Consider the following 22,985-nt stretch of genomic DNA (forward strand, 5'->3'; position numbering starts at 1 on the left):
ATTGTTGCGTATTGAGTTTTGTTACATATTTTTAACAAGCAAACTCGTGAAAAAGGTACTAGTTTTTCTGTTTTGCAATATCTCCGAAGACGTTTTAATATCTGAATGGCATACATGCGAAATTATTGCACGTTTTTCTCTCGCATGATTCGTATTTTTGCATGCTTGTTTTGCGTCATTTATAAATACCGATCGAACGTGCGTACAGCAGACATTATCAAGCGGAAGAGTTGCACTCAGGTAATAATATACACGTGAGTGTATTAAAGACGATTAGAGCTGACTTCTATGTCCACATTATGAAAATTTATTTCGGCAAGTTTCTACGTTGCTCCGAGCAGTTGATTAATTCTGCTCATTTATAAATAACCGCATAATTGTGTCGTAATTACATGCGAGTGACGAGGTAAATTATTATTTCCATGACTAATTAATCTTGGCGCAAGAGCGTCGGGAGATCCACTGCATATATATTTCGCTACGTCTACAACTGCGTTATCATGATATGCATAACGCATTTTTTTTTCGTGATAAAATCATATATATTTTTATGAATCCGAAAGATGAAAGAGTAGGGGAAATATAACGTAAAAGCAAAGCAAAAATAAATGTTTATTGCGCATTGTCCGAAAATATAATGTGTTCGTGCATGAACAATAATATGATTTTTAATACGCAACAAATTAAATTTAAATAACGCTTTGACAATCAAAATTGTGAATGGAAATTTCAGAATTTTCTTGTTGTTTTCGTTGTGTTAATTTTTCATCGCGTATAAAGGCCGGGATATTAAAATCCATTTTCATGCTTCCGTTCTTTTCACGGCAGTTAAAAGACTATTGACGCATTGAAACATTTTTCCGGCTTTTCTACTTCTATTGCGTTGCGTCCTACATAATAAAAATTCGCAAGGCAAAGTATTCTTAAATCTGTACTCGTATCGTATTGGAAATATCCTATTGTGTGTGTAATTTTATACCGTGAAATATAATATTTGTAATGAAATTTATTTACCAGTATGATGAAAAGCACATCTGAGAAGAGATAAAAAATAGTGACATTCAGTCGCTTTATATTTATTTCATGAATATTTTATATGAATACGTCTCTTCCGGTTTGTATTTTGCACATAAATAATTTTGTTCATTTTTATTTATACTTCTTTCAAAACAACATATTGAAGAGTTTTTTAAGCGGAAGAGTCAAGTTTTCGATCCGAGTGTCAATAAAATCTAAAGTGTCTGATGCTCTTACAATTTAAGATATAATGCAATTCTGCGCATGTGGAAGCAGCAAAACCGATATTAAAATAGGCCAAGTTCTTTGCTCGGCGAAAACAAATGTTATTAGCTTTGAATAAATACAACGAATGTATATTTTACGATCCTCTATTATCATCTCGCATTTCAATCCTATATATAATATTTTTGTTCGACATTAAGCCCCGGCGTTCCAGTGATATAGCTCGACGTTCGATCCGTCATGTATGCCAGTGATGCGGCTCAGTATTTAGGCCAATGCACTTGAATGATTCATCTCGACATTTATAGTCGGATGCATCTCGAGACGCATTTAAACGTTTTAAAGCTCTATTACAACAGACTTTTTCACTTTGTGTCATTCTCTCTCCTCCCCAACTTGGTAAATACATATCCTACTGAATATAGAACTTCACCACTAAGACCAACTGACTAATGGGATAAACCGACCGTTTCATCGGAGGGGTGAAGCCAACTCATTAAAGCACAGGCGGAATTAGGTGGGTCGATCGGTTCGAAAGTTTGGCTTCAAAGATCGCTTGACCGGGCACAGTTCTGTAATTGAATATGCATTCACTCGAACACTTCTTGCTGACACCTTTGCTTCGTGGCCCGTTGAATTATTTACTGTTGCCTTTGGCTATGCACTCCAATAATTTCCACAAAGTGAAGAGCAACATACAAAAGTATACATTAGAATATGATAAAGAGAGACGTATAAAGATAAGTAAAGAGAAAGCTAGAGAAAGAAAATATAAAGTAATACGCGAAACATCTATTATATGTATATTCTTTTGAATTAAGCATAACATTCTCAACGTCCAATTTTTTTATATAAACACATATGTGATGGTATATATATATAGGTATTTATATTTCTACGTTAAAATTTTTATATTTGCCTGGAAAAAATTAAAATTACTCATATTTATATAATTTGTATTTTTAATATCCTTATCTGCTTATATATATATATATATATATTTGAACGTCCAGTTAAAACAGGAATTCAAAAGAATGAAAATGCAAAAGATAAAAACCGATAATGCTAAATTGTTTCGAATGCAGATTAAATGTGACATCGATAATCCATTGTATTCGATTGCAACAATATTCAGTGTAACATCAATATGTGATAGAGTAATGAAATACATCTTGATGTATATACATGTACATAGTATATTATCTGCTATCTCATTGTGGCGAATATGCGGGTAAATGAGAAACTCAACCTCGAAGCAATAACGGGTTTCGGGTATTTATATTCCACAGCCAATTCGAGACGCGCTGAAATATTAATTAACGGCGATAAAATTGGTAGAAGAGAAAGCTCTAAACGAGGGAATACGATGGAATATAAAAATAAAAGAACTTTTATAGATCACATTTTAAATATTTTATCAAGAAATAAAAAGGTAGGATGAGTGACTGTATTAATAAAAAATAGTCTCTTTTAGCCGCCAAAAAGAGTTACTGCAAATTTAAAGTTCTCTCCCGTATAATATTTTTTTATAATATGCCCATACTTACTTCATAGTCATACCTCATAGCTATTAATTTTATAAATATCCACCTTTGTCTGACATGTTGTTGCTAACCCTTTAGTGTATATTTTTAATATCAGAAAATGCTGTAGCACATGATTTAACTCGACTGATATGCAGCTAGATATATATCCAGAAAAAAATTATTGTAAATCATATATATTCGCTAATCATTCATTAATCTTTAAAAGTTATATCAAAATTATAATTTTATATTGTATCGTTATATTAAAACCCGCAGAACTTGACATAAATGAAAATCTTCATCGTGATTCATTTAAACAAAAAAAAGAGCAAACACGCCATGTTTTCCCACTCAGTTTTCGAAGGATTATTTCGAGTTCCATTTATACGCGACACGGTCAGCAACTTTAATGAGTTCGTCGACGAGGCGTATATAATGCGATGTACTAAGAGACCCTTCGTCTCTCTGTCATTGTTTCCGTACGTTAATGACTGTGCCGCGTGTGCCGCTTTGATGCCTGTCTCATGTTATCGAAATTACGTTATCGTTCAATAAAATGAGCCCGCACGAACTAATCGGAATCTTGCATCGGAAAAAAAGTAAAAATTTCTAATGATGCATAATTATTAACATATATCGCATTCCATTTCAATTGTTTTTATATTTTACGTCTTAAAATGTGCAATAAGATCGGTATAACAGAATCTTTAAAAGTATTTTTTTTTTTTTCTTAAACTTTAGGAACGGTAACATATGTTCTACTTTCGTAATTTTTTTCCATTTTTTAATCTGCAGTGTGCCCGGAGTTCAGAGCTGTTATCCACTAGTGAAGTAAAAATTGCGCGACTTTCGGCCATAACGAACTTTCTTATTAATTTTTATCGGCGTATAAAAATTTGAATAAGAGAAAATTGATTGATAAAGTTAATTTAATTAATGAGCGGAAGGTAGCTTAAGAGTATTTCGTAGATTATTTAGAAGACGAAATTTGTTCGAAATATAATCAAAACATATTACGAGAAGTTCTCAAGTTTATCATCCTTAAGCAAGACACGTGTGCGTCGATTTTCATCTCCATTATTCCCAAGAGAATCACGGGCACGTACAAACACAACGGGGAGGGGGCTATATATAGCATACATTCGACGTTTAGTTCATTTAACCTGTATAAATCGAAAGAAAGAGAACGAAACTCTTTCTAAAAAAAAAAAAAAAAAAAAATAAAAGAAGATTACAAAAGCGAAGAAAGGATGAATATAAATATGTTTCATTAAAACTACCTCATGGAATGGAGCATAATATATAATTAGTAATATAAAAAATCTGTGTAAGTTCATTCTTTGAGTGAATATAGAAGATACAAAATAGAATCTAGAGTATAATGCCCGACATTTTATGACATTTTATGACATTAATCGATGTACATGAGTTTTTATATTTTGCAGATTCAGAAAAACGTATATTATTTTACACATTTAATTATTTTTTTATTATTAACTTTTTTATTATTGTGTAAAAATTTTAATTTAAAAATTTTTATAGTTTTATTTTATTACAACTAAACGTTTTGATATTCAATTATTCTATTTTTTAACAAATGAATTAAATCATATGTTATAATAATATATTTTTATTTTTAATATATTTGCGTTGCATGTATACAATTTTTTGAGAAACGAAACGGATTATACTGTTGGATTTGCGCACAATAGAAAGGTTAATTTGCAACTTTCATCTGTTTGAACTACAACACGCGAGCATTCACCAAATTTCAGCGACACGAGGTTCCGCTGAAATCGACCGATTACGTAGAAGGTTTTGCGCAGCGAGGCCTCTGAATGGAACACGCATCGCTATTGGAGCATATAATTCAAGCTTCTAATTAAAAGCGCTCACACCTGGCTTTCTGGCTCTATCCCGAAACCGTATAATTTTCGCGAGCGCGTATAAGCGAAAAGGCAATGTTCGTTAATCGGGTCTTGAATTCCAACCCCCCATTCGAGTGCAAAAGAAATCTCGACATTATGACAGGGGCTTTATGTGTACGTTCCTGAAAACTATATCACTGGCGCAGAAAGAGAAATGTCGACACATAGCTCGCCACCGAAAAGCAATATCCCACGCATTCCCGGATGTTATCCAATTCTGTAAGGTCGCTATACAATCTCTCTTTCGCGTTCGCCGTCTTCCAAACGTGAACGTTCGTCTATACTTTCCGAAAGAAAGTTTCGCGTTACATGTTCGAGATCAATGAGTAAATAGATTGTTCTATGTATCAGTTTCATACGGAAACTTTTTCGTATTGTGATTTATATGTAAAATACATGTTGATCTTATTTCAAAGTGTCACCATTACACTCGACTTTTAAAATATTTACAACTTGATTTAAAGTCATTTAAAAATCACACACTAACTACTAACTTTCTTAACGTGAAAAAAAATGTTTAAAACGATCAAAAAATTCAGAACAACATATATTTTCCCATTCGAAAGATATTAAATCTTCTTGGCAGGCTTGTTTATAAAGTTTGAATTGTGGAAAATAAATATCCAGGTAAAATATGAAAATTCGGACGCTGTGTACATATTTTCATATATTTTCTATATTTATTACTACGATATATATTAAAAACGTATCGCGCAATTTTACGACAGCCTATATTTATCGACGTTGGAACTTCCGTTCCGGGGTCGGTTTTTCCTTTGATCAAGATTTCGTCCGGGGGTCTTTCTACTAGCCGTCTACGCAAAAAGGGTTGAAATGGCGACCGTCCATGAGGAAAAGGTTGCGCATCGCGCCGGCGGTGCGGAATATCGGGCGCGCCGGATGTGCATCGACCGAGATTAAAGGTGAAAGGGGACGTCGAACCATCGAGGAGAAAAAAAATCTCAGATAAAGTTAACGCCATCTGATGGGGGCACGATATGTGAGCGATGAAAAACCTGTGAACCTGACTTTGCGTCTGGCAGAGTAATCTTCATCCCTGTCTCTTACTCTCCCTCTATCTCTCTTTCTCTCGTAGGTCAATTTCAGCGTCGATCGCTGTCGACGACATGTTTTACTTCACTGGTTTTGCGAACTTTATCGAAGATACTGCGGATTCTATCGCGCCACTAATTAAAGGTAATGACCGAGTATCTTCTACCCTTTAAAGACGTGACTGCATCGTCTATTTTCACCAGGTTAGATCAGAAACGAATTAAAGTCCGCGAATGAATCGTTATACGGATACTGTATTGCGCGAGAAACGATAAAGATTCAGGGGAAAAGGGCGATTTAACTAAATGGATTCACTGTGAGCTTAGGCGATGAAATAGTCAATCTCTTTTCTCAATATTCACAAAATACAGAGACTTCAATCGCGAGACTGAATTTGGAATTCTTCTTCACTTACGTTGTCAAGTTACAAAAATATACGGATCAGACAGGTGTATTGAATGTAGTAAGACTTTTGTGAGAAGAATTTGGGAATGTTCATTGAAAGAACTATTGGCGAGAGAGAAGATTATATAAATCGTGGTCTGACATCGAAGAGGAAAATCTGCTTCAACTTTTCCGTCTTACTTTCTTTAGAATGCCAGCGCGCCATCTAAATTTGACACTTCCGATTCCAACTTGTCGACTCAGGTGGAACAAATTTTTGTAAAGTTCCAGGCGCAGACAAGTAGCATCGTCTCGTAATGTTTCACGGGTGATTAGTTCGGTGGATTTAATAATTGAGCCTTCCTCGCAGAGCGAGCGATACGGTTAGCCTTATCGAGCGAGAATGATTTGATATTAAAAATCAAGTTAATCCGCTAGCAAATCGGATTTTTTTACTCGCATACAATTAGAATCAGAAATGTAAATTGCCTCTTAAATTAAATCTTTTAGATGATGGGAAAATTGAAACTACGGGATAATCGCGGAGAAAATTTATATTTTTATATATAAACATTTCTCTCAATAAATAAAAATTATATATATATATATATATATATATATATATATATATTTAATCAGAGAGTTATACCATATTAAACAAATATTTTAAAAATGTTGGAAATTATTTTATTTTATTAACAAGATAAAGTTTAATAAAAAATATATATTCTCCATCATATATACACTATTATAATAAAACAATTAAATATTTTTTTCATTTTATGCGAGCACATTTAATTAAAGATCACTTTTACGTAAAGATTATTTTCGAGTGAAAATTATTTATGAAATACGCGCGTTAACGTGATGCTAAAATTCATGAATTAATATAGAAATATTCGGACGCACTTAAATTTGCGTTTAATTGCGTACAATTTAATGATTTTACAATAGAACTAGTAATTATTCGGAACGGTTCAATCGCGTGACATTATTACTAATTATTATCGTTGAAATCCACCGCTACAGATGTAATAGAGGTGAACATATATTGTATTGCGTCTTTTGCGGTGTCGCCTTTTAGGCGAATGAAGAAGAGATCGTCGGAATTGTGCTGCACCGACACGGACAAATGAGAATCAGCGCATATTTCGTCATTAACGAAGATAAGAAATGACACCTTTCGCGCGTTAGGCCGCAGCCCCATTCCCGTACATTTAGCCGGCAAACAATGATAGAACTTAGCGCTGAAATTGGATGGCTTTAATCGAGTGGAATGTCTAGGGACAATCTTAAGTTATCGTGTTTCACCGTTGCCTTGACGTAACTAATTAAGTGAATCGTGTTAGCTCACTGTAAGATGGCGTACTCTTGTTTCTTCGTTACGTAATCTTCTTTAGTTCTGCAAATTTTAACTGAAAAATATCTGCAAAATTAAATAAAAGATTCAAGCATTTGAAATATTAAATTAGAGAGGTAATAAACGGAGACGTCAATTACACTGCAATTTTTAAATTATATAAATCCATGCCGAAGATAAAGACCATTTTATCATGTTACTTATAGATTGCTTTTTTCATTAGCAACATTATTTAATTTCAAATGAGAAATATTTTTATCGGCTCATATCATATATTATTATTTAATTTATTTATATAATGTCGTTAAAAGAAGTAATTTTCTCGAGTGTAATAAATTAGTTATATCTTTTATGACATGTATATTATTTTGGAAACAATTTTCGCAACATAACATTATTGTGATATAATGATAGTCGCGGCATATCCCATCATACATGTAGTAATCTTACACAGATTAGGCATACCTGAAAATTTAACCGCGCTATTAAATGGCTATTCGAGATACGATATAACGGTTCTACATGGTAGATAACGCTGTACTACCGGGATGTCTTCCTATAAAAGCTAGATATTGTATCTGCGGAGATTGACGTTGAAACGTTCTACCAACGTTTTGCGAACGTTGAGTGACATTTCATCAGGAAGAGCGCTATTTTCTTGCATTTATAAGTGTAAAAGACATGCGAAAATATTTTGCTTTACTTTTTCTTCCTGTATATCCCACGATTTTTTTATTGTCAATCATTATTGTTATAATATATGCAAGGAAACTTGAATGAAAATAGAAAAATACATTAAATAACTCTGTACACAAAATATATATGTATGTCCACATATAAAGGAAATAGGTTATATAACATATGTATACATATATACTATGGCTCATTAAATTCGTTTGTAAGCCCGCATTGGCCAGCTACAAAAATGTAATACAGTGTCACGTAGAACAAAATCGCTTACGTAAAAGTTACACAGCTTGATGAGAGCTTTCAAGGCAAGTAGAACTTTACTCTCCCTTCTATTTACATTTTTAACTTGCTAGCCTCCCCCGCACGACCTGTTAATTCCGACTCGGACTAAGATAAAGATCCTTTTGTACCATCAGAACGGGACAAAATTTGGTTTTATACTCAGCTCTTTCTTCTTTGTACACCGCAACTTTAATTTCTTTAATTTTTATCATTGTGTAAAAAGTATTCTACAGAACAATTATTCAGAACTATCTTTATGACAAAGAAGAATATATATTTAGTATTATAATATAACTTTAGGATTGCCAGTTATTTTAATTGTATAAAGAGTTTTCAGTTATGATAAGTATTATTAATAATAAAAGAAAGACAAAACCTTTTAAAACCGAGATAAAATTTCAATTATCTTTAAAACAATATAAAAATTTTGCAGATGTACGTGAGAGAGACATGATTTTTATAATTTCTGTTTAACATGAATGTAATGAAAACGAATTATAAAATTATTTTTATCATCTTCTCTATACTTACTTATTATGCGGTACGCCTTCGTCGAGAAATACGAACGCAAATATTATAATAAGACACTACCATTTAATATGGTGCATAATTTGATAACGATACATAATTTGTAAATTTCTCGGTGAATGTTGTGACATAACGGAGAAATCGTCAACAAAGTCAATGCCAATCATTTAATAAAGTTATACATAGTAGTTGGTAAGTTTTGAGATTGTTCTCTTGCCTTCAAACTAGGTGAAAAGCTGTCTATGCAAAAGCAATTATCGAACAGCTGTCACGACATCAATATCTACCAAGTGAACTTAGAAATGAAACTTTTATGTTCGTAAAGAGAAATTGTTGATTCTCCGATCGAGTTCTTATCGTTAATCAACTTTGCAAACTTGGAGGATAAAATTTAAACAGCGTATTGTATTAACTGCAATAATTTCATTTATTTTAATGAATTAGTCAAAGTACAATTTGTTGTACTTAGTATCATATTATATATACTCAAATGAAATAAAATATAATTATTGCTTTTCAGGCAATCGCAATTGAATTAAATTATTTTATCAATCAAATAAAAATGAAGGAAAAATATATTATGACAATTTTCACAAATGACAGTTTTACAGTAAAATATGTTTTATTGTAGTTTTATAAAATACTGAATCTATTACAAGCAGTTTTTCCTGAATGAACACTCTCTTTAAATAAAGAATTTAAATTTATCCAAGACCGAGATACCTCAGGCTGTATGAGAAGATCCTAGAGTAGATTTTACAAAGTGTCGTTTGCTGACGTAATTTCTCCAGGCAAATGTTGCGACACGATTAATAGCCGCTATTAGTGATTGATGTTGACATTAGTACCAGCACTGGGAGCGATATGACTATTTCACTAGGGGTTGCTTCACCAATGATCGATTCAGAGTCAATATACTGACACCACGACGAACCATCGAATGTCGATTAGGGGTTCCCTGAAATTTTGGTTGACTCGCACGATGACAGAAAATCCCCGCTTTACGAGCTTAACGCGGCGCGATACTTTATTGCCTCCAAACTCCGACGTGTTTTAGTGGCGGATTTACACCCACGTTTTCTATCATGCAGATTTACGAGCCGCGCGTTTGATTACTTGATAATAAATTGCTAAATTCTTTTTTTCAAAGCCGCGATTAATTAATCATGCTGTATATGTGTGCATGTCTTAGATCGGGAAAGTGATTAATGTGCGATCAATACTTAATTACTCTTCCTTATAGACAAGTCATTTAATATTAACTGAATAAAATTAATTCTCACGTGATATATTTAAAAAGTGCATTACAATCGAACGTTAATTTTTTGGCGAAGATTTTCCATTATTAAGATGTATTGTATATACAAGAGGGATATAGTGTCAGTATTATCACTTTGATCATAATTTGACAATTGAAAGTTTATTAGGTACATGTAACATTTTGGGGGGGATTTTTCTTCAAGTAAAATGTGAAAATATATGAAGAGTCTTACTGTGCTACATGTATCGTATATAAAGCGTGTCCCCGAAATTGCACATAGTGTATTACACTTATATATTACAGGTGTCGTAAAATGTTCGCTCTTTTCGCGACGTGTGTGAAACAGGTGGCGGTACAGACCGGTCGCGTGATTCTTTCGGTCACATTATATACGTAGTTCCGCGCGACTCGCGGATGTGTGAGCAATAATTTCGCCGCAGCTCTCCGAGACATAGTTCGCGTTAGCGTTGGGAGTGCATAACGTGTTTTTACGGCTCAACGCAGAACAGAAATTATTTTGCCGTGGAATAAAAATGTTTACGCTATAAAAAAGCAACGGCATTCGCGCGTTCCTATTTCGTCCGCGATAACTTTTCGGCTTTGTCACGTTTCGTTCGCCGGTGCATACGAATACGTTTCATTCATTCGTCCGTCCGTCCGTTTTGCGGAATTCTCGAGGTAAAAAGTTCCCTTTTTCTTCTCTTTTTTTAATAATGGTTGCGCGTTTAACGCGTTGCACTGCCCGAGTACATGAATATCTAATTTTACGTACGAAACAAAATTCCGTTTTGCGAATTCAAAGAATTTACAGCGAGTAATGGAGTATTGTTTTTATTTATTTTTCAACGTATATGTGATTCTGTGCCAGTTTATTTTAACAATATATCTTGATAATTTGATACTCGTTGTTTCAGCGGTGTTATAATAAACAAATTAATTTCTGTCGACAATATACTATGTATGGATCTTCCATGTATGTAGATTACGTTTAACGTCACACATGCACAATATGTTTTGCGATATCGAATAATATCGCTACGCTATCGTGAATATCAATTTTTGATCATCTTGTTGCGACAAAGATTATTTTTGGCGATAAACTGAAAATAGTTTATATATTCAGTTAATGAAAAAAGAGTGATTTTATTTTCGATATAATATGCTTAAACGCGTTAAAAACAGCCGAGCGAAACATCCTTCTGCATATGTATATATGTATATATGCCGCGCTGCTGTGCGCGTGTTGCATACTTTATGAAGAATAAAATGTGAAATGCACGGTACTGAAATTAAACTTTCATGGACGATCGATTGCTATCTCGAGCGAGACACCGATTTTGCCCCAATATACTCCTATAATTTAACGAATGCTTAAAATTAGTCGGCTATCGTATTCTCATGTCGCTTCCTCGTATGCAGTATTTTTTACACCTCGTTTAAGCGTACGAATTGCATTTACCGTTAATATTTTCGCATACTTTATGAAATTTATTTAATCTACTTTTCTACATTTTACTCCGCTTTAAACTCCAAAAAAATTAATAACGCTAGGAAGTACACATTACTTTGAAAGTTGATTATATATAAAATCGATAATTATTTTAGTTAGATTTATACTGTATTATTAATGAGTAAAAATTGTTATGATATTAAACAATAAGTTCGAAATTAAAACGATAATTTGAATTGTTTTAGTAAACTCATTGTCACTTCAAAGAACATCTATTCACGAAATCGCAATCCTTTTGCTGCAATATTACCATAATCATGAATATTAATTCTAAATTTGTAATTTAGTTTGCTTTCGCAGCATAATTACTCAACACCGACTGATTTCATATCCACATTACCTGTTACAAGACGCAAATAGAATTACGTAACTAATGTTTGAAGAGCTTACGTCAGACACTATTATCTGGCCGGCTGAGTAAAGTTTATCAAAAGACACTCGGTGAGAATATATAGTCTAACAATTAACCAATACTTCGTGTACGTATCTCTAACAAAATATTTTTCCGCGGAAAGATGTAAGAAAATACTAAAAAAATCAATCTCGTTTTTATTTCATAATCAACATTGAAGAATGCTAGAGTGAGCACTACATATTTTATTAAATTCGATCTTTGCATTTTTTATCTTTACTTATTTATTCCAGAACATTAATACAATATTTACGAACTCTAAATGCTAATCAGATTTTATTAAATAATTAATGTAATTGAAGATGCTGTGTTACTATAATTAAATATTTTTGTGAAAATAATCTCTGATAATTTGCATATTTTTAAGATGGAAAAAATAAAAATTTTATGTAGTTACGGTTGATAAATTATAATATTAAACGTGTATTTTTATCTTTTTCCTTTTTCTTAATTTATGTTATTTTACATAATATATATATATATATATATATATATATATATATATTCATATCGGTCAATAGAGCCAAACGCGATGTTATTGCGACAATTATGTTATTTTATCTTCAAATGAGAATTCATATTTATGATAATAACATATTAGAACAATTTTAATTAAATTCGTCATGCAAATTTTACAAGCAGATATAATTCGTCCGTAAAATAACAGAAGAAAACTTGTGCGACAGAATAGCAACGCGAAATTCCGCGACATCGAATTCCGTCATCGGCTAATTGTAAGCATTCCCAAGTCACTAATTAGAAAACTAGGAACTGCGAACGTTATCTCGTTTGGGAGAGATAGTAGTCTTGGAACAACGCAGCTGGAAGAACTAGGACCATATTGTTTGAATTATGATGTAAATAACTCGAAGCTAAGACATTATTAAACCCACGATGAAACGGAAACTTCCTGATATGAACGTACTAATTCCGCCTTATTTAATATACAGTACATTATTAACTAATAAATGTGCAATGCGAAAATCTTCTAAATAATATATAGTAAATATAGTAATAGATAATATAAAAGTCCTTATATTGTAAACTTTGTTTCAGCTTGAATTTAGGAAAATTACATAATTCTGATAATAATTAGACAAAGTATACAAATTATTTGGATAAGTGTGTCTCAGCATTTGCAATATGCTGATTCTTTCTTTGCTTTTTTCGTGTCAGCAAAACTGCTTCGCGAGACCCGAGTAATTCATCACCTTCAAGTCTGCTTGGATCAGTGGTTTTATAACGAAGTTTTATATCGTGCGTGGTTTGAGAGAACAAGGTAGTAAGTGGAATTAAAAATCTCTTCTCGTAATCTCTTGAATATGTTTTACTAATTAGTATATTTAGCAATTGTAATAGCGTTCAAAGGGATCGTGTGACTTTTTTATCTCTTGACAAATTTATTTCAAAAATATTAACATTAGAAAATATCTCACTAAAAAATTTTGCATATAATATTGGAATAAAATTTTAATATTTAAGAGATCGCTTAGATATATTTTAATATTTAAAAATTAAAGTAGTTTAGATAAATCGCGCGTATTTCTGTGATCTTTTGCACCGAATACTTCTGTCAATACTCGGCGGCGCAAAGACACGGACTACTTTGTCCGTATATTTTATTCCGGCTTCTACATTTCCATTTCCCATTGGCATTTGGAGACGCTCTATGCTGTTCTTTCCTGAAAAATAACCGCGAAAAGTAAGCCGGGAAACCGTGAAACATTTCGCGGATACAATGTGCCATTCTTAAGTTTCCGTGAATGAAGACAACGACGTGTCGCGAGTTTCTCCGAGTTTTTTTATTCGTGTTTCAAATTACGGACGATAAGCGCGACAAAGATCATGAATTTTAATGACGATTGAGAGTAACTAATCCTTTTTCTTAAATTGCAATTTTCGTGAAATAATAATGGTACTCTGTGTGGTGTGACGAGAGAGCTGCACTGAACAGCTGCCATGATTTATTCGGCAGACTATTAGGGAGTGTTACGATGTGATCAATCATTCTCCCTGTGGAAGTTCGCTGGAAAAACATATTTGCATTATGCATATCGGATCGCGCAAAATGTATATTTATACTAAATCTTAACAAAGCATTAAGTAAGAGAGCTCCGTTAATTTTAAATTTTCATATTACAAAATTGCGTCAAGTATAGATATTACGTTTTTTGCAAACATTAATTAATAATAATATTCTAAACTTGTTTAAAAAGAAGAGCATGATCTAATACGAGATAGCACAATTATGTAGCTGCTATTAATGTAGGATTTATTAAATTTACAAAGAACACAAATTGCAATTTCAATTTCGCTTCAAAGCTATTGTAAGTGAGCCAGTTTTACGCTAAAGTTAGTATTATTGGTATAATTATAACCATAAATACTACCATATCATGTGTATCATAATGTTTGCTTATTTCAACATTTATTTTTTATTTTCGATACAAACAATTGTTTGTTATTCATATTTTTGCTTCAAATATTGTGGAAAAATTATACTGCATTTGGTGAAAGATTAATCGTATTTTTCGTTGTAAATAACACAGTGATTAATCATTTTTTTGTACTCTTTTCTTGTATAATAATTATCTAACTATAATATCTTTTATTCTAAAATGCGGAAAATTATATATTGCGTATTATATATATTTTTTATAAAATTCTTTAAACTGGAAAATTTCGCGATGTATTTGACAACATACGCTTGAGATATCATCATTTATTTAACAATACGTAATGTTTCATTCTTTACGAGACACTTTCCTACATCTATCATCGCTGTAAAATTGCTACATAATTTACACTGATTTCACTTTGACGCTTTTATTCTCGAATCCCGCTCGGCATTGAATTCAATATAATTTCTGCGAGTTTAAATATCGATATACTATAAGAAAAATACAAATAAAAAAGTCTTGACTTTTTCAGAAATAAAACGGATGAGATTTTCGCGAGTTTCTTTTTGTCATATATGTATGCGTATATAGTATCGAAAATTGAATTCGGCCAGATTATAATGTTTCCAATGCCCGGCTCTCGTGGTCTCATGCAAACGCAAATTCCTCTCCCTTTCACCCTCATGCGTGCCGTCTGAATACGTTTGTTTTTTCGCGTGCACAGTGGACGCGTTGAACATGTTAAAGTCGCTCGGTATCGGGGCGAAACATTTACCCTTATCGCCTTTACCGCCCACGGTTATCCAGGGGGTTGCGATGGCGAGCGACCACCAGGGGGTTGGTAATGCTGCAACCACGCCGAGCGCGGTCGGCGCATCCGGAAACTGCACTACCGTCGTCTACTCGTTTCCGGAAGAGGAGGATCACCTAGTGGTGGGATACCTCAATGAGTGGATCAATGCATATTCCTTTATAACGAGTGAGTACACCATCGGTTGATCGTTGTACTTTCAGCTGGTAAAATATGCTGTTGCTATCAACCTCGATTTACGCCAGGGTTGGATACGATTACCAGGGTAATTTCTTATCGCTTCCACGAGGCGAGATCGGCGAATGATATTTTAACTGTCTGAGCATCTTGCGTGAAAAAGGAAGGGATCATTCTTGATAGGATTTTTATATCGCATGGATTGATATCGAATTTAGTTCAATTTTTAAGTCGAAAGTATATGCTACGAAAATGGTATGGAAATATTTTTCTATACTCATTTTACTTAAACTTGAAGTAAAATTGAAATTGATCATTGGTTTGCGTTTTAGTTTTTTTGATTTTTCGATACATGTAGAGTCATGTTGAACTGATAGATATAATTATATTGATCCCCGTTTGGCAAATATATATGCATTGTGTGTTTGGCAGTGTGTTTAGTAGTTAATGTAGCATGTGTTAGATGAATTTTACTTTTGATTCACAGTTTCGAGCTTTCTTTGAATGTCGCGTCACGCTTGTCTGTATACATAAACATAATGTAGATCTATAATTGAATAAAAATAAATTATCATCCAGAAATAGAAATTATTATCGATGTTTATATCTTGTTTTATTCCATTCTTATGAAGATGCTTGAGTTTGCTTTTCGATGTTTTGTGGAGAATAAAAAATCGGGGAGAAAAATCTAAGATGTGCGTTTTTAACGTGATCTCCGCAGACAACCAAGAAAAATTTTACCTCTACATTATCGTATCGGTCAGCGCCGGTATCTTGCTCTTTCTGGGACTGGTTATTGGCCGTCTGTTAGTCAGCCGGCATCGCGCCAAGAGGGATGCAAAGTTCCATGCGAATAACGAGACTCTTCCAAATGGATTCACCGACGATATTTCCGAAATCGATGCCGACATCGATCTTACCACACCGGTCGCAGTACCTATGCAAGACGCAAGGTAATTTTTTCACACAAGAATAATGAATCTTTTCATTATTAAGCATTTGTTATTAATAAGATTTGAATAATTCTGTTAAATAGCGTATTTAAATTTGTAATAATCTTTGTTATCTTACATGAGGATAAACTTAATGAGATGCGTAAAAAATAGACTTTAACACGATTGAAAATCATACATATTTTAATCTTGAATAAATAAGATTTCTTTTCTCTCACTCTTGGTAAGAGAGGAAAATTGAGTGCCTCGAAAAATGTCGCTTCTCTCCGGGTATCAGACTAACTCTCGATGCTCCTTCATCTCTTGTAGATTGCCGGAAACTCAGTTGGCCGAGAGGCTTCACGGCGAACGTTATTATGCCGACACGAGGATACCTCTGTCGCCGACGAGCATCCACACCTCGTCGGTGCCTCACGCGACAAACACGGGGATGCGCGTCGACCTCGGGAATCACATGGTTGGGACGGATAATCTTCACACGATCCTACGCACGGAGAATCCCCGGAGCCTCAACAGCAAAAGCTATTACTACGGCTGACAAGAGGAAGGGGTTGTCCCGCGCGAGGGACGACCCCCGTCCTTGAGCCCGGTACCGGAAGTGAGCACGCGAAAATATTGCTTTTAATTGACGGAACGAAAAAAACGTGCTCGGACTGACTGAAAGGCAGGGGCTTACTTCGTCTTCACCGAGCCGCTGTAAATTATGTTGAAGACACGAGAAAATTTGTGCCATTTATTGCACCGAATTACGGTAGGTAGTGACAGTGCAAGAGACTCAGATTTGTGACTAAGTTTAACGATAAGTATTCGCTGATGACCGTTAATACAGACTTACACATGCGCGAATTTGTATAAAAGTCCGCAAAAGTGTCGTCCATTTTTTTGGGATTTGCGCGAAAGTTCTCGAGGAGTGATGTGTAAGAGAGGAATGAACGAATCGCATAGTTACGACATTGTTTTGCTGCAATATTGCAACGAGAACGATAGCGGTATGTTAAAAAAAAAAATCGATTTATAAATGTGTATAAATAAGAATGCTCGAGCGAGGAGAGGAAAGAGGAGAAATTTCTCTGAACTGAACGGAATAGTTTTAAGGATCACCGCAAGCATTTATGTTATATTATGCATTTAATCGCCACGACAGAGAAAGAATGATCTCTAATTAATGCAATTCTTCCGAATTGATAAACAATTACTAAGAAAATAGACATGAGTTATTGATAATATTTATTTCTTGGATTACTAAGCTAAGTCAAATCGACGGATTTCAGTTTCGTTGTTTAATATTATATAAATAGAGTTTAACATATCTTGCGGAGACTGTGTTACCGACCTTTATATATTCGTCGATCGAACTCGCACTGTATACCTTACATTCGCTGTATACACGACTCTTATACCCTCGGCAGAATCTGGCTAAACTGAAGCTGAGTTCCATGAAGCATATCGATAACTGGCCGGCAACGTTTTTGCCGACAGACTTCTGGGACTTGATTTTATTTATCTAGGTTTTTGGTGATCAGCTGTGAGTCAGCGAGAAAGAAATCACCAGGTCAGGCATTCATCTGAAGAATGTCAACGATATGGAAAGTAATATTGATGTACTTTATGAGTAATATTTGATGTCTAATTTCGTCGTTATGTCAAACGAGATTTTTGTCAGTTCTCTTAAGAGATCTATCACGCAATCTTCTTAGGAAAAAGGAATCCAATATTAATCAAGGTTCTTTAAACCGATCACCGTTTATGTGCGATGGCTGGAAATTATCGATCAGTACGACCGTAGAAACAGCAGCCGCACTCGTATAATCTCACGCCCGCACTCAAGAAAATCTCTCAACGAACTTACAGCGGTTTTGTATACCGAAGCTACGCTGCCATAGTCGCGAGACGATTTTTATAGAAATATTGGTACGTATGTATGTATATCACGTTGTAAATAGGAACGTCTAATGTAATATAACATATATATACATATATATGGATAAGTAAGCGAGAGAGAGGGATGCGCGTAATAAGACTTAGAAAGAGAAAGAGGTCGGAGATTGTAACTGAGGGTTGCCCTTTGTGCCATACAATCGATTTTGCAATCGTGCGAGAAAACGGGAGAGAAGCGCACGCCTCTCTGTCGAGCTTTGCGGAAATTCTCCCTCGCGGACGATCGCGGATAAGGTAGTGATATAAAAGAGTTCGGATTTTTCTTCCATGTAAAGAGAGTGTGGATTTCGACCAACGTGGATACGCAATCTTGTTTGTGATCTCACGATTAACCATTGATCCTAAAATTTGTATAAGGGTAATTTGATGATCGAATCATACATGATAAGTTGATGTTGCAGGTTTAATAAACATTAGATCTGAAATTAAATATTTTTCCAAGAAAGCTTCTTATAATATCTCTTCTCGTCCTAGAAAACATTGAGAGTTTTAATTTGCATTTCTTCACGCATTCTGATTTTACCGAACGCGATAACATAATTTATATCCTACCTTCTCGTAGAGAAAAATGAATCCAAGATTCTATGCCACGTGAGAAAATATGATAGATTGCGTTACCACGGAACTGCACTATTATTCTTTCCATCACCAGCCACATTAATGTAATTTCGCTCAACTGCTCGTGGTATACAACAAATCCGAGCTCCAGCGAAACCTCCCGTTCTCGTTGTTTGTTTGTAAATCGTAATCTCCCCCGAACTCGCTCGCGCACACGGAGCGTCGTCGTTATGACGAATCGATTTCGCGTTGGTATCCGGCGACGCGAAGTCGCATTTTCGACACATCAGCGAAGTGGTTAACGTAATAATGCCCATACTGATCGTTATCTTTAAGGGCTCTAAGCCATCAATTAGACGACACATCGAGGTCGTACGAGCATCACAAATGCCATAATTTGACACATCTCGCACGAGAAACGCGATCGTCGAAAATATAAATATATATCATTCTCGCTTGATTGATTTTTCGTGACCGTCCGTTTCGAGACTAAACGTACATCTCAGTATGCTTTTCGTACGAGAAAATTAAACATATTTCTTTATACAAACACATTAATATTTCTTTTACGCAAGAGGTTTTTCTAATTTTAATATATGACTAATATATATTATTCTTTTGTGTCTTTCTTTTGAAACCTTTCGCGAGAAAGAGATTCATTAAATTAATCCGACACATCTTTTTTCCTTTTCTGTGTACTATTCTCTTGACATTTCTCACTTTTTATTTATCTTTTTTAAAAAATCTCTTTATGTGAATCCTCTTATGCAAATAAATATGAATAAGTAGACCGATTACTTTAACTTTAAAGACTATACTGGTCACACATCGAAAAAATTATTTTGTTTTGTAAAGTAAGAATAAGTTTTTTTTTATACTTTATATATATAGCTTTAATTTACAGCTCTAAATTTTATATATTTTTATTAATACACGACCAAACTGGCTATTGTTACAAAAAAGTTTATATTTTATCATTATATTTATTTGAAATAAAATCTTTATTGCACCTTGTAAAAAATATTTTTCAAGAGATTTATTTATTTATTTTAATATATTTCTTTATAATTTTATTATTTCTGGCCTGTGCAACTCATACGAGAAATAACAGCAAAGACCGCTTTGGAAGAAATATCGCGAGCAACATAGATAACTCAATTTCCGTGAATTTACGACTCGGATCGCGACGATGTAACCGAACGTGTAATCGAGCGTCGACTGAAAATATAATTACCGAATGTCATCATCGCGCAACGAGATCTAAAAACTTGGAAACTAATTCTTTCGCGGTCGAGATGCAATTACGTAAGCTCGCAGGTGTGTGCGCTTCTTTTTTTTTCCTCATCTCTTTTTTAATTGGTCCGCATTAATTAAGGTTTACGTGTCCTAAAGCCGTACGAGAAACCGCCATTCGAAAGAAAATCTCCTCATCAGAGAGAATGGTTCTTTTCTTCGTTATTATTCTTCCACTTCTCGCGAGCTTCCACGGACTTCCTTTTGTGAGGAACCCCGCGGAATTTCAGCGGGATAGCACGTCTTGTATTTATGCAAATAGCATTATGTAACACGTATACTTTTCTCGAGGCGCGCCTCGAAAATCCGAAAACTCGCCACTTTTGCTTTCATCTCGCGTTTCCTCTTTTTTTTTATTATTACACCGTTATTTTTGTTCCTTTTATCTTCGTACGAGACGTCAATAATATCATTCTTTACCACTTTAAACGTTCCATAAATGATAGATAATGTTTCATTTCCAGACACTGGCGTGTTTTATTAATAAGTTGCGTTAAAAATATCGCCGATACGTTTCCACAGAGAAATCGATGACTAAAAATAAAATAAAACTTACTTTAAATATTTCGTTGAGTGCGTTGAAAGAAAAAAAAATAGTTTCTCCCGGAAAATTATGCTCCAGCATTCTATTGCTCAGCAACGAGGTGACGAGACACTCTTTCCGTCAATATCTACATGACAAGATGCAAATCCCAAATTGCCGCAAGCCTCGTCGTCTGAGATGCAAATTAGCCTCGTGTAAATACATTATAGGTAGGATGGCTTATACGATCTACCTTTACGTATACCTTATGTATACCTCTAACGCTTATTGCCTCGCGGTCTTCCTATTTTCCAAGCAGCTGAACTGCTTGCAAACTCCTTTCATCGTCTGTTGGCACCTTTTTCTCGGTAGCAAAAATATCTTTGGAAATTTCTCATTATATCGGTAGCGGTATATCGTAGTCAGCGTTGTATTATTTATCCTCATATACCATCTAACGTTTATCCAGGGGGACGAATGAATTATACCAAAGACACTTTATTGAAAGGCGACCGATCGATCAGCTGTTGGGAAAACGTAAAGCAGCGGATTACGCATGTATCTCATCCACTGCGGATTGTGACTGGCATTGCGAGGGAAAAAAGAAAAAAAAGCAAAGAAAGGCAGGTAATATTTGATGGAAAATGAAATTTACATTTGCGCGCGTAAATGTGCATTATATGCAATGATGCGTAATACTGTAATAATGGTTTGTTAATGGGCGAAATGTTAGAAGAACGTAATGCGATTATGTGGACCGAGCATTTATCATAAATGCTCGTAATAAACATTTGTTCCACATTAGCGCCGCTACTTTCTATTATTATAGTATACATTACGTCCATTAATGTCCTCTTACACGTTCGTGCAACGTCATCGGGGAATTTTGCATGCGGCGATATATTTGAAGCGGATAAGAGTGTTAAAATTAATGAAACGCAAGACACACCGAAAACTATAAGTCTCCGCTTGATCAACTTCTTTTTGTAACTTTAATAACGTTAATTAACCAACACACAATCGGGACAGCATAAGGGGATTCGTGTGTGAATTTTGCTGATACTCTTGCAAATTTTCATTATGCCTTTTACCTCGTTCGGTATATTAAATTAGTCTATTCTCGTTGAAGCAACCTTGTTCGGAGTGCCTGATATTAATTGACGAGAAGCGTCCATAAATATACTGTACGTATTTGCAACCTCGTCGTCATGCAAATTTCGCGCGAGACTCGTCGAAACAAAACAGTTGCCGCTTAATAGCGACAATGCGGGAGTTTATTCCCTTTGATTTATATCCTTGTAAGAAAGTGAGAATCTACGATGTCGTGACTCGGGAAACAAAAACGCGATTCTTCTTCGTATCGCTAACTTAGCGAGCGAGAAAATCGTGGCTTAGAGTGCAATAGTTTCAAAATCTCCTGAGTTTCACGTTAAACGAAACTGAATTTTTAAATTAATATTTGTATTAAATGACTGAGTACTTCAGGCGCTCTTGTTTTAGGCGACAAAGTGGTGCATGTACGTACCGTAACACGTTGCTTCGCGTTAAATAAAACGTAATGTTTTGTATGTAGATGATGGAAATGATATAAAGATGTTACGAGTGTTTAAAGCGCGCGAGAGAAAATAGAGAGAAAGAGAAAGAGAGAGTTATGTATGCGTGTCGTCGTATTAAGACGTTTTCATTGTAAGTATCACTTGTAAGCAACACCTGTAAATATCGTTGTACTATAAATAATCGTGTACCCGTTCTTTCCCGAATTGCGAATCGCACGTTTTTACATATTAATCGAGGAACACGCGCTGATTTGCGAACGGCGACTCGATAAATTGTTACTACAAAATACAATAGATAAAAACGATGATGTACGCATATAAGTGTGAGTTAATATTTTTGTTATATAAAGCGCAAAGCCAAGCGGAGGTTCACATAAATAGATAAATCGTAGTCGCCAGGGAAGTTTGGGCCACGCGTCATCTGCTAACTGTTTTGAGCGACTATGGTTCTTGAACTTTCAAGATTAATGTTTTCAATTTTGTGTAACTATCCCTTGAATATGATTTATAATTAATAATAAATGAACTTATGGACACAATGCAACCTCCTATACAATTCATTAATTCGATATTTATTTTCTGAAGGAATATTTATGTTTTC

General features: G+C 34.4%; 1 protein-coding gene across 4 annotated transcripts in view; it reads left to right on the top strand.

Moving 5' to 3' along the window:
* LOC114946141 (uncharacterized) overlaps positions 1 to 22,928 on the top strand; it is a 176,386-nt gene extending 153,458 nt beyond the window's left edge. For 3 of the 4 annotated variants that reach the window (XM_029322571.2, XM_029322572.2, XM_085489184.1), the window contains exons 7-9: positions 15,300 to 15,554; positions 16,285 to 16,516; positions 16,826 to 22,928. In XM_029322571.2, coding sequence (XP_029178404.1) covers positions 15,300 to 15,554; positions 16,285 to 16,516; positions 16,826 to 17,054 — 716 coding nt within the window. In that variant the 3' untranslated portion in view covers positions 17,055 to 22,928. The remainder of the gene's footprint in view (positions 1 to 15,299; positions 15,555 to 16,284; positions 16,517 to 16,825) is intronic. The other variant, XM_029322573.2, reaches the window with a different exon arrangement.
* The last annotated feature ends 57 nt before the right edge of the window (positions 22,929 to 22,985 follow it).

Source organism: Nylanderia fulva, unplaced genomic scaffold (assembly GCF_048542155.1).
Source record: "Nylanderia fulva isolate GAGA-0341 unplaced genomic scaffold, ASM4854215v1 Scaffold8, whole genome shotgun sequence".
Taxonomy (NCBI): Eukaryota; Metazoa; Arthropoda; class Insecta; order Hymenoptera; family Formicidae; genus Nylanderia; species Nylanderia fulva.